Here is a 12,474-nt window from a genome sequence, read left to right as displayed (position 1 = left end):
TGTTTCTGTAATCTGTGTGAGGCCTCCCTTTTTGTTGCCAGTCTTGAGCCAAGCAGTAACAATTTCAAAGAGCCACAAGATTAACATTTGATTATTGATCAAAGGGTCACGTTTTACAATAGAAACTCAGACAAATATGTGATTACAATTTGCTTTTGTGTTCATACTAAGAAGACATAAGGGGAGAGATGTTTGTGTGTCGGGAGAGTGTCTTGGTGACTGGACATCTGTGTAAAGAATTGATTCATGACATATTTGACTTCTTCTTTGGAAGGAAATTTTCTTTCACAAGAACAAATGCAACAAATTAAAGGAAAAAATGCCAAATATTCAACGTTCCCCTCTTCTAAAATGTGCTGATTTGCAGCTCATCTCTGTATTACATTGTTGTTGATTAAATATCTTTGGGTTTTAGGTTGTTGGTCAGAAAAAAAACAGGATGGTTAACAGTATCACCCTGATTTCTCCTTATTGCAGCATGAGTACTAGGACATGTCTGGTCTTGTCTAGTAAAGACATATTTGTTGTCTCTCTCCCTCCCTATATTTCCTGCCTACCGTGGCACAGAAACAGCGCTGGTAAAATTCACCAATGATCTTCTCATTGCAGCTGATTCTGGACTACTAACTATTCTCATTCTCCTTGATCTGAGTGCAACCATCTCTCATAACATCCTGCTTGACAGAGTCTCCATTGGTTTCACTGATACACCCTTGGACTGGTTTAAATCATATCTCTCTGGCCGCACTCAGTTCATCCAACTCAAACATTTCAAATCAGAGCTATCCCCTGTCACTACCGGTGTTCCCCAGGGCTCTGTCTTGGGGCCCCCTCTGTTCATAATCTATCTGCTTCCTCTTGGCCATATCTTTTGTAAATTTAACATCCATTTCCACTGCTATGCGGATGACACCCAGCTCTACCTGTTCACCAAACCTACCACATCTCTCCCAACCACCTCCCTCTCTGATTGCCTAACGGAAATTAAATCCTGGTTCTCTTGCAACTTCCTCAAACTTAACAGTGACAAAACCGAGGTTCTCCACATTGGCACCAAATCCACTTTGACTAAATCTGACAGTTTTTCCTCCCCTCAGGTCAAGAGTCTGGGTGTGATCCTCAACAGCACACTTTCATTTCAAGCTCACATTAATAATATCACTCGGACAGCAGTTTTGCCTGTTTTGAACACAGCCTTTGACTAGCTAATGTAACTCACATAGCTAATGCTATTTAGCTAACATAGCATATTGTGGCTACATAAGCTACACACTAGGCCTACTCAAAACATCATGGTTTGGGTTACAGTAAGGACGTCATGTTGTGGTATGGACAGAGTGGACCCAAATGCAACGCTCAAGATTAACAGGTTTTATTAGGGGAAAGAAGGGATTGAGGGACTGGAGTTAAGGGAGCGGTGGATGCAGAGGAAACGCACGCACGGGGAACCGAGGAGACAGAGACCAGATAGCCAGGGGACACTGGGGACCGAGGAGAGAGGAGGAACGGAGAACTGATCAGGGGGTTGGTGGAGGAGTGTAGTGGCAGGCTGACTGGGGAGGCACAAGGGAAAGACGGGGGGGGCAGGTGAGCGAGTCCAGCTGACTTGACAGAGGACGAGGGTAAGTGAACCTGGGGAGAGACAGACAGACAGACAAACAGGGTAAGTTAATTACACAAACAGACAATTATAAATAAGAGGTAATAGTGAGAGCACTGCAGTGTCAGGTGAGACAGTGTAGCAATGGCAAATTGTTTACATGGTTGGAGGACCCCATGCCAGAATTTTTCAGGTGGTAACAGGTATGTATGCTTATGCTCAGGTCAAAGCCCTTTCTGATGTACATACTAACACATTTCATACACTTCTATTGAAAATAAATCTAACATGTCTATCAACGCCCCTGTGACAGAGGCAGACCCATAATAACAAGGCATTTGCCCTAGAGGATATAATAAAATACATTACTTACATTCTTAGAGTTGTAGCTTTAACAAACATCACATGACGATAAATAACAGAAGATGCTAGAAACCCCGACTATATTCCGTGTAAAATAACATGCACGTGATGATGATGACTCATCACGTCCTACAAGCGGAGGGAGGAGTATAAAAAGGGTTTTACAGCGCTTCCTTCAGTAGTTCAGCGCCAGTCGAGCTCAATTGACGGAGGTAGATTTGTGTTTGTCTCACTCGGCTGTTTTTATGGTTCACTTCGGGAATTTCATGCTTGACTTTACCTTTTTTCCACTTTGGACTCTCGCCGTATGTTTGAGTACGGCTGTCTGGACACCCATTGAAGGTAAGTTCATGTTTCGGTATCAGAGCTGAGTTACTTTCATTCATTCAGTCAAATGTCGTGCGATTATGAGTTAATAAAATAGCGACTGTGACCATTGTTCTCCTGATAGTTTAGGCTAGTGTAGCCTACATGAACTCAGATGTGATTAGAAAATAGTTTTTACATTCAGTAACTTTATGGCTTCGCTGTAACTTTAAAACTAATGTTATAACATTGATGTGATGTGTGGCTCAATAAAGTTGATTAGCTGCTGATTGCTGTTTAAGCCACTGAACCACACGTAACATGAAAAACAGCTCTTATTTATGCGGCTCATCTCTGTACTCAATCCTTCTGATCCTTCCTGCTGATGAGTGGTTTGCATCTTGTGGTGTGGCCCATAGGGGACATTTCTTGTTGGCACAGATGAATATAAAGACAAAAACAGGATAAAAGTAGAATCAGTTAACTTTCCTAATACAATCGATATACAATAAGAAACAATTTATGTACAAAAATCGTCAGTCCAAGGTTTAAATTTTCCTCATTTTTCCAGGTCAGCCTCGTGTGATCGGGTCACTTCAGCCAATCATCGCTGCTCCGGGTGATGACGTCATCCTGCCGTGCCACCTGGATCCTGCTTACAATGTGGAGGATCTGACGGTGGAGTGGTCGAAGCCAGATCTCAAGCCCGACCCCTCTGATCGTCTGAGCCGGGTCGACTACGTGCACGTTTACAGGGACGGACGTGAAAACCTGGACATGAAGCTCCAGTCGTACTTCGGCAGGACGATGCTGTTCACAGACGAACTGAAACGTGGAAACATTTCTCTGAAGATCACCAACGTGACGCCGGCTGATGGAGGGAGATACAAATGTTTCATCCCCAAGTTAAACAGCCAAGTGAAGGAGTCGATTATTCTACTTATTGTTGGTGAGTTTGTTTAGATGCTGATGGTCCAGATTGCAACACAAGGCAGAACTTTACTGTCAAAATGTAGTGAACATAGACGATTTCTGCACACAGGTCAAAAACAGACCTCTGTAGAACAACTTTTGTCCTCCTATAATTGTTTTTTTTAACATTGTGGTGTTAATCTTTTAAATCTGTTTTTTTTTCAGATCCAAACTTTGTTAAATCCTCGACGACAGAGACGCCGCTGCTTCCCACAAATGTCCAAACTCCAGATCCAAAGGAGGAGACGGATGTTAAAGGTGAGGAGAAGGTTCAACTCTGAGGAGAAAAATAATTATCATTATTAGTGCTGAATCAAACTCAGATTTGTGTATTTGTTGTATTTCAGTTACTGTAACTTCTGTCTGTCTTTTTTCACATCAGGTGGTCGATCCCATCAGGGCGTTTGGATCCCAGCTGTGTGTGTCTTACTGGTCCTGGGAGTCTGTGGTGGTGTCGCTGGATATGTGATTAAACGCAAGCCTCAAAAACTAAATGTGAGTCAGAAGGAAACTGATCACGTTGTGTAAATCTTACCAGACTTTTCTTGGAGACAGTTGACTGATTATTAAACTTGTCCCTCCAGCGCCAAAGTATGACGTCACCACAGAAAAGCCACTTCCAGTCTAGGTGCCTTGCTCAAGAGCTCGTTGGTATTTGATGTTAACGGAGACGAGAGCGTTCTACACTTCTCCCCCTCAGACCAGCATCACCTCCAGCCACAAGTGGACCCACTGGATCAGCAGGAGGGAGCTCTTCATGATGGACACAGATTACCATCAGAATGAAGGTGAGTCTGGTTTGATCATGAACTTTGACCCCTGCTGAGAAACAGCAGAAGAGGCTCCTCAGACACACAAATAATTTATTTATTTTTGTGCAAAATCTGTTACGAGTGCAATAAATGGATCTTTTTTAAGAGCCTCTTCTACTTTCTCTGTCAGCTTTTCTTAAGAGAAGAAGGTGAAGCTGGTCTGCTTTTTGAGTCTTTTGTATCCAATGTGGCTTCTAGTTAGTTGCTCATAAAGAAATACTTTATTTCCATAACTTTGCACTGGACGTGCAGTCAAATGAAAACTCTGGAGCTTTAATCTGTTAACCTGCAGATGTTTGAGAAGTTTGTTGTACGTGGGTTTATCAGCAGTGAAATGTGGTTATGTTGAATTAAGGCTCTGGTGCAGAAACAACTCATGGCCTCTGCTCTGTGTGTTCTTCATCCTCAGCTCACCTCAAACTCTGGGACGTGGCTGCATCAGACGTCCTGGGAAAAAGTTTTCTTTAAATTTGTGGATGTTCTTGCTGAACACGTTTGGGTCAGACTGTGGAAAGTACTGCCTGCAGAAGAACTGTGCCAGAACTGTCCTCTTCTCTCAACCACAGACTGCATAAAAGAAGTGGACGTAGTCACCGTGACGTCACTGTTGGTTTGAAGCCTCGAGTTTGACATTTTGGCCACCGCCATCTTGATTTATTTTGCAATGAGGCATCTGACGTGACCATCTTTGGATGAAATGAGGGTGCGATGTAGCTTGGTTAGCAAGGTACCTCCAGAATTCACATTAACCGTAACTCATCATTATCAGCAGGATCACTTTGAGACTTTATTTGTTTTTTATAGTTTGCTCAAACACAATGAAGGGGTTGGTGATGCATCAGTGGATAAGATCCATGCCTTTGTTTTGAGAGACTCGGGTTCAATTCCGACTGCAACATCGATCAATGTGTCCCTGGACACTTAACCTCTCCAAAGGCGTGTGACCTCTGACATACAGTGTATACCAATTTTAAGTAAAATGTAAAAAATAGTCTGAAGTGCCAAGCCTTTCTTCATCATCGGGCTCTCCTGCCCCGAAGGAGGATAACTGTGAGAACCCTGTTTTGTTTGAGACTGATCTATACGATTCACAAATGAACTTATTTTCAAAATGTTACTTGACTGTAGTAGACTACATATCAGTAGGTGGCTGAAACCACGAACATGATGATCAAGAGCCGGCTCCTGATTGTAAAATGAACCTTGTTGTAACGTCAGTGTTTACTCAGTGGAGTTTTACTCTTCGCTAAATTGAAAACATTTAAAAACAAACTAGTTGTTCTGTAGAGATCAGTCGTGAGTGTAAATATTTATTAACCACATACCTCTCACTACAAAACCTTGTGCCAATATCATTAAGGGAAGAAGGCAGGCTGGCGGAGGCAGTGTGATTCGGTGGTCAATGTTCATGTGGATGTACCACCTGCCTGAACATGGTTGCAGACCCTCCTTTTATGGAAACAGATACCCTGATGGCAGTGGGCTCTTTCAGCTTTCAGACTATTTTGGTGTGAAATGGGGAACTAAATAATATCAGGCAGCTGTCTGACACTTTAAGAGCTAAATTTACTTTATGGAAATAAGCTGTTTTTTTGAAGTTTAATCTCAAGTTTTACACTCCCAAAACATCAAATGTGAACGGGCCTTTGGTCAGGGCACCTGGTCCTCACTGAAGTTTATATTATGTTTCTTTGTGTTTTTTTCACTTTGAAACATTGTTTTTCTTTTATGATGTTAAACATTAATCAACTTCTTGCCCTTGAACTTACTTTGTAAGATTTACCTCTAGTGTTTTGCTTTTAAGAGTAAACGTCTGGAAAAACATTCAGTTTGTTAGGTTCTGTTTTAGGGACATTATGATTTTGTACATTTGAAGTATTTCTACAATGTTTGTGCACTATTATTTTATAGTAGCCAAATAAATCACATCTACAAATGACTACAATGTGTTGACTTAAATCTTTCTGCTGTCTCTGCATGAAGGTGACGATTCAGACTCAGACCTCTTGTTGAAATCAGATGAACAGATCATTTAAATGTTAGATTCAGTCCACCATGTAGCGCAACAGGCATCAGGGCTGCTTCTCTGTCTGGTGTTATGTTGAGCTACAGATCTCCTTCATTATACTCTTAGTTTATATGCTACCTTCTACTCTCAGTTGATTTTACAGTAAATAAAAGGTTGGTCATTACTGATCTGGATGTTCAGTGGTGGAGCCACTGAAAACATGCTTTTGTTGTTTCATATAGGTCAGAAAAACTTCATCCTGTTGTGTGGCTCCCTGTAATGTTGAAAATGTTGACTCTTTACATTGAAAGAAATGTTGGTCTTTTCTGGTATTAAACTTTAATACTGCATAAAGATGAAGTTCAGTGTGGACTCCTACAGCTCCTGCATGTCAAATTGTATCAGTTATATACTGAAAATGTGAGGAGTTGCTACATTTGCCTAAACTTTGCAATTTTCTTTCCAACGATTATATCTGAGAATTGAGATTACCACCCTCTAGGTAGGTCAATTGAATTTATGATTTGTCTTGGTTTGCTCTCTGAAAGACCACAAAATAATAAAGAGCAGGCTATGAAAAGGTCTGTAATAGACAAAACCTGGAAAAAGTTGACAGTTCTAGTCATGGAAAACACATGGAAAATGACAGAAAAAGTCAAGTGGAAAATTTTGTGTTGGTATGGAAAATAATTTCAACATTGTTGTGGTTGCTTGGTTATGTTGCACAGGTTGGATGACATTAATTCAAATGACAGAAACTCTAATGGAAGGATCCTCCAAAGGTAAATATGCTGGTTAGTAACTAGTTTTATTTGGTTTATGGATTAACGTTTTCAACTTGTGATGCTGCAGCTTGTTTTAAACAGTTAAACCAGCAAAGGTTTAAGGTTTGTATTTCAGCTCTGACTAGAGCAGTTGTTTCAAATCCGTTGGGTAAGAATGAACAGGAAGCCGGGGTCAGGACAATGAATGGGAGCCCAGCTGTATGTGACTGGTGAATGAAATACAGGCTAACATCACCTTTTCCCCTTGGATATTGGACTATATGTCTAATCATAAATCTAAATAAATAAACTAAGATGTGTGTGTGTGTGTGTTCATTATGTTGGCCCATAATAACCATGACAGAGTATAGCATTTACCTTTCACATTAACTTTTCATACCTTTTTCTGAAATCTATTTGGGCCACTCTTTACTTTGATGTCAGGAATATTATTTATTTTACATTAACACTGACATTATTACATTTACAGTTATTTAGTGTATATAGTAGGTTTGCTGTTGTAAACAGTTAAAATGTAGGCTAAATCTATTCCAATACTGTTCTGAATTTAATGATAATTTTAAAAACGGGCTGACAAGTAAGCTATAAATCAGAGGAATAAGTATTAAACCTGTTTTACCAATGTTGTTATAATTATTTTAAGGCACACTTCTACTACTTTTTTATTAAGTTACTGTAATAATCCTAGTTCAAATTAAAGGTTTTTAGTCAAATTACATAAAAAATACCAGACCTCACGATGCCCGTGAACCTTTTCACCCTCAAACAGCAAGAACGAAGTGAACAGAGCGCCTTTTGATTATCTGTGTGCAGAAGCAACTAGATGAGAAGTGAGATGATCAAAGTTTCTACAAGTCATCCTGAGGGGAACATGAATATATAAGAGCAAAGTTTCATAGCAATCTCTCCCAGAGATGAGTAATTGTTTCTGGATGTCCGGGTTCACTGTGTGGTAATTTTAAGATAACATCATTTATTTATTTCACATCTAGTTTTAGGGCTTTACTAGATCGTTTTATATTGTACTTTTGCATTTTACTAAATATACTTGTGAGTAATCACATTATCACAAACTAATTAGGCTACTAAAGACAAACCAACACATCACAGCTTTTGCTCTGGGGCCACCTGGGGAATTAACCCGGGACTGTGAGGACACAGGAAGGGGGAGAATATGCAAACTAAATCTGAAGGAAGTGTTACTTTTGTATTTTTTACTTCAACCTGCTCAGCACAATGCTAACATGTTCATATTTAGCAGGTATGTTTACCATGTTCACCATGTTACCTTAGTGTTTTAGCATTATAACAATTGCTAATTAGTACAAAATACAGCTGTAAAGCTAGGCTTGATGGGAAAGTCTTTGGTTTTGCTATTAGTGTTGGACAAACTGAAATTGTAGCCTAATGGTGGGCCAGATCAGCGGTTCTATAAGTGGGGGGTCTGGGGGTCCTCCCACAGAAGAGTTTGAGCATTAGGGACTTAATTTGCATTCTGGTGAAAACTTCTGCCTTTCATGCACCAAATTAATGGTGGATATGTTTTGATTTAAAGAGAAACACAAATTCATGTAGCAGGTGACAATTCAACATATTAAAATAATAGAATATGTTGTTGTGATGCTCTCTGGCATTATTTATTGCTTTAAAATATGTTTCTCCTGTAATCAACTCATTTAATATCATCTTTGCTGAGTCAGCACACATGATTTAGTCTTCACTCTTCTTTTGTGTCTGTTGTTTGGGAAAGTACATTTTTTGATTGAACCTTTTCACCAAACAAAACTAAACGTCATAACCTGTGATCAGGCAGAAATCTCACCATAACTCCACACGTTAACTTCAGCAGGAAATGGGGAATTTGGTTGACATACAAGGAACAGATGTCTATGTCACGAGGGTGCCACGGTGTATTTCCTGGAGATACATTTCCACCATGCTTAATCTTCTGTTTGTTGTATCAGTTGCCCTGAAAAAACAACAGACAAACAGGCCCATGAGTCACAGTTTATGGAGGGTTTAGACTCTAAACTTTAGAGCAATTATAAGCCCATTTCCTTCAGTGTGCTGGGATCATGTCCTTCAAAGCCACACCAGGAAATAATATGTTTGAAAACAGCTGTTGATTTAGTGATCATGTGGCACATGTGGGTTAAAAGCAGGCTAAACTTGATTAAAAGTCAAGTTTTTAGATGTCTTTGTAACATTTTACCCTCAATGAAACAGCGTTTAAATGATCTAAATATATGTTGAAATACAAGCAATGAAATGTTACAACACACACAGGTGCATCTCAAAAAGTATTGTGGAAAAGTTAATTGAAACTTTCCTATATTCTAGATTTATTACACATATAGTGAACATTTCAAAAAAAAATTTGTATTAAAACATACAAAAAAAGTTACAGCTTAAAGCTCATGGAAATCAAAACTCCAGGATCTCAAAATGTATTAGTGTAATTTATAATACACAAATATCGACCTGAGAAAAGCTCTAATCAGCTGTTTAACTCAAAACACCTGCAAAGTTTTCCTGAACCTTTAATCTCTCAGTCTGGTTCTGCTGCTCACAATGATCACAGTTTTTAATAGATGCACCTTTAGTTGTCTGTAGTTTTAATTCAAATGTTTATACGTCTCTTATCCAATAAATCATCATGTCCCTGCTTACTCAGTGTTTAGTCCCTGCCTACGCTTAGGTATGTATATACATATAAGAAGTTCCCTGTGTGCAGTGCAGGAGGAAATACCTGTTTCATGACCCCCCGCCTCAACCTGGAGATCCTCTGAGCCAGTACAAGTATGTTCACAGTTTAGAGATCATAAAGATGGGATTATATTGTGAGAGGAAAGTGCAGATCAAAGAAACACGACAAAGATCTCTGACCATAGAAAGTACAGATCTTACATCCCATAGTTAGTGTGGGATACGATTGTTAAGCTTGTTTTTGGGATGAACTCAGGTATGAAAAGACAGATACTTTATAAGGAGTTCCCTGTCTGATCTGACGTCACACAGAACATGAAGTGCAGGAGGAAATACCTGTTCCATCAGCTATATAATTATACACCTGTGTTACTGAGAAAAATATTTTAAACAGTTTGACCTTTGCTCTCTTTGTTAAAGTTTTAGTTGATAGAAGTGATGCTCTGTCTGAGTTTGGTTCCTCCACAGCAGCTGTGCGTTACTTAGAAATGGGAAGCTGGGGGACAGGAAACACAGGAGCCTTGCTGCAGTTAACATGAGACAACTGCAGATTGTTGATTTCAGTAACAAACTAGAGACGTGTCGTGTCGTGACCTTTCTGCGACTGCTCACCCCACACATTCTCACCTTGTGCATAAAAGACAAACTCTTTGCTTCAGCTGATCTCTGTACATCCTGAGCCCGTTTGCAAATGTGAAACAAAGTTCCTCAAAGACAATTTTAGTTTTTCATCTTTATTAAAGACAGATTTCCAAAACACATTTCATACTTTGTGTTCAGAAATATTTCTGATGTCAAGCGAAGGAATTTCCTACACCCAATGATTATTAATCATCGAAAGCCATTTGATTTAAAGCTGCACCTTAATTATGTTTCTATAAATATATCAAATGACGACTGATCCTGAGAAGGTGTTACTCAGAGTGACGAAATAATACAACCCGTTCTCACTCCCAAGTCGTCACATATAATCAAGATCTCTGTAACGCACCATAGAGCCCCGTAGCGGTCTATAATTTGTAACAATAAAGTCTGAGTAAGGAGGTGTTTGGCGTGGATGAAAACTGGACTTTCAACCAAAAAGTCAACAATGAGTGTTTTTATTTGTTTGGTTTGTGAGAACGGGTTGGTCTCCACAGACAACGTCAGCTGTGTGGACAGTTTACGTCTACTCTGGATCATTGTTTGTTTTCTAGATCCGAACTGCACCACCTGTCCAGCACCAGACAGACATTTTTCTCAGGAGCTGAATATTAGACTTACAGTCATCTGCTGGATTCAAACATCATTATTTAAATATCTGTAAAGAAACTCAGTGTCTCGTCACGAGTTAGTTGGGGCGACTCCAAAAACAGATAATCTCCGTTTCTGGATATTTACACAATGAAACTGAGAATTTCTGTTTCCAATAAAAGCACATGACAAACTTTCTTCACTTTTTTTACAGTACTGGTGCTGCAGTTTCCTGTCAGTGGTTTCCTGCTTTCACTTTAGTGTAGAAGGTCAGTGCAGCTTTTCTATCTGTGGAGAAAGGACACAAACAAACTATCAACAAGTGAGGCACAGTGCTACAGTCATTAGGTGGACAAAATAATAGAAACACTGGCCTTTATTTCACTGTTCACACCAGGCCTTTCAGTAGCATGAATGTAGAGGGTGCATTATTGTCAAAGAACAATCAGACATGTTCATACGGAAATCCGATCTGGTTTCCTTTAGTTTTGGTATGCAGATCAGATTGTTACAGCCAAGAGACAGAAAGAAGGAAATCTTTTCATTGGGTAAATTTAGTAATGAAGTGAAGCCTCAGTAGAGACCAGTGACAGGTGTGTTTTTAAAGAGAAAGAAATAAAACAAAATGACAATATGTATGTTAAAGCTATATCAGTGGTGGAAAAGGTCAGTTGCTCTTAATTTCATTGCAACACAAAGGAAAAATACTTCAATAAGTTAAAATATTATCAAAAGTAAAACGACTCATATACTGAATTTTAAAGTATCTGTCTGAAGTGGACCTAATAAGACTGCTTTTATTTGTCATTTTTTTATAATATTATCTGTTAATCTGTTTATTTGGTAAATAACCAAATGATCTGAACGAGAGGAAACACAAGTATCGCAGTAGAGAAGTAAATTGTGCATAAAACAAAAATGTGTTTTAAATTCAGATGGATAATTTATTATATCAGTCCTATTGATGCTTACATCGAAACTCACAACTTACAGCCTGACTTTATGTGGCGGTTAAATGATTCATAATGAGAAGAAAATATCAGGATGCAGACAGACCGCAGTTTTCTCTATTGTTGAAGCCTACAACAAAAAAAGCAAAAGGTTGCGGTGCATTTAAAAAAATAATCATCAAATCATCTGTCCTATAGCCCAACATACGTACAAATAGGCATATAGGCTATAAATGGACAGGTGGAGGAACTTGCTATGGCTGTGATTGAGCTGTCAGATCGACCCTGCACGCAGGAAAACTGAGATAGTTGTTTTAACCAGCTTTAACATATATTTGTGTTTAGGCAACAGCTAAAAATCTTACAGGTAAGAACCACTTTGTAAAAACATTACGATGATAATGTTTATAAAAGTGATGTAACGTTAGTTTAAGTTACCGAAAGTAGGCAACAGAACTAATTTGCCTGCTGGCCTGCTGTTTTCTGTTCAGATCAACAGCGGCTGGTAAAATCAGCCACTAGTTTGTTCCAGGACAATCTGTAGCCTAATCTGTAGACCTGATAATGGCTCTGGTTTGTCTGGGGGGGCTGCAGCACAAAACTCTGCCAATAAAAACAACCCATAAAAAACCATTGGAGAGGGACGCCTCTCACTGCAAAAACCTTCACGTGCTCTGTCTGATGATAATGCATCTTTAATATGAATTGCTGGTATGTTGGAAAAGTCTGTCTGAGTGGT

At 39.3% G+C, this 12,474-nt stretch overlaps 2 protein-coding genes across 3 annotated transcripts in view; one reads left to right on the top strand and one right to left on the bottom strand.

Moving 5' to 3' along the window:
- LOC119913030 (myelin-oligodendrocyte glycoprotein-like) overlaps positions 1-5,993 on the top strand; it is a 60,656-nt gene extending 54,663 nt beyond the window's left edge. Inside the window, exons 1-6 of one of the 2 annotated variants that reach the window (XM_038732346.1) lie at positions 2,140-2,305; positions 2,841-3,218; positions 3,407-3,499; positions 3,624-3,736; positions 3,826-4,029; positions 4,463-5,993. In XM_038732346.1, the coding sequence (XP_038588274.1) occupies positions 2,209-2,305; positions 2,841-3,218; positions 3,407-3,499; positions 3,624-3,736; positions 3,826-3,900 (756 nt within the window). In that variant the 5' untranslated portion in view covers positions 2,140-2,208 and the 3' untranslated portion in view covers positions 3,901-4,029; positions 4,463-5,993. Of the gene's footprint in view, positions 1-2,139; positions 2,306-2,840; positions 3,219-3,406; positions 3,500-3,623; positions 3,737-3,825; positions 4,030-4,462 lie in introns of those variants that run through there. The other variant, XM_038732347.1, reaches the window with a different exon arrangement.
- A 4,291-nt stretch (positions 5,994-10,284) lies between these two features.
- The window catches only part of LOC119913023, a 66,408-nt gene continuing 64,218 nt past the window's right edge, over positions 10,285-12,474 (bottom strand). Inside the window, exon 6 of the mRNA XM_038732335.1 lies at positions 10,285-11,073. Within this exon, the coding sequence (XP_038588263.1) occupies positions 11,021-11,073 (53 nt within the window). The 3' untranslated portion in view covers positions 10,285-11,020. The remainder of the gene's footprint in view (positions 11,074-12,474) is intronic.

Source organism: Micropterus salmoides, unplaced genomic scaffold (genome assembly GCF_014851395.1).
Source record: "Micropterus salmoides isolate LMB-PRFRI ecotype aquatic unplaced genomic scaffold, ASM1485139v1 Ms_hic_scaffold_2, whole genome shotgun sequence".
Lineage (NCBI taxonomy): Eukaryota > Metazoa > Chordata > Actinopteri > Centrarchiformes > Centrarchidae > Micropterus > Micropterus salmoides.
Note: the sequence above shows the minus strand (reverse complement) of the source record. Positions and strands in the feature narration are given on the sequence as shown.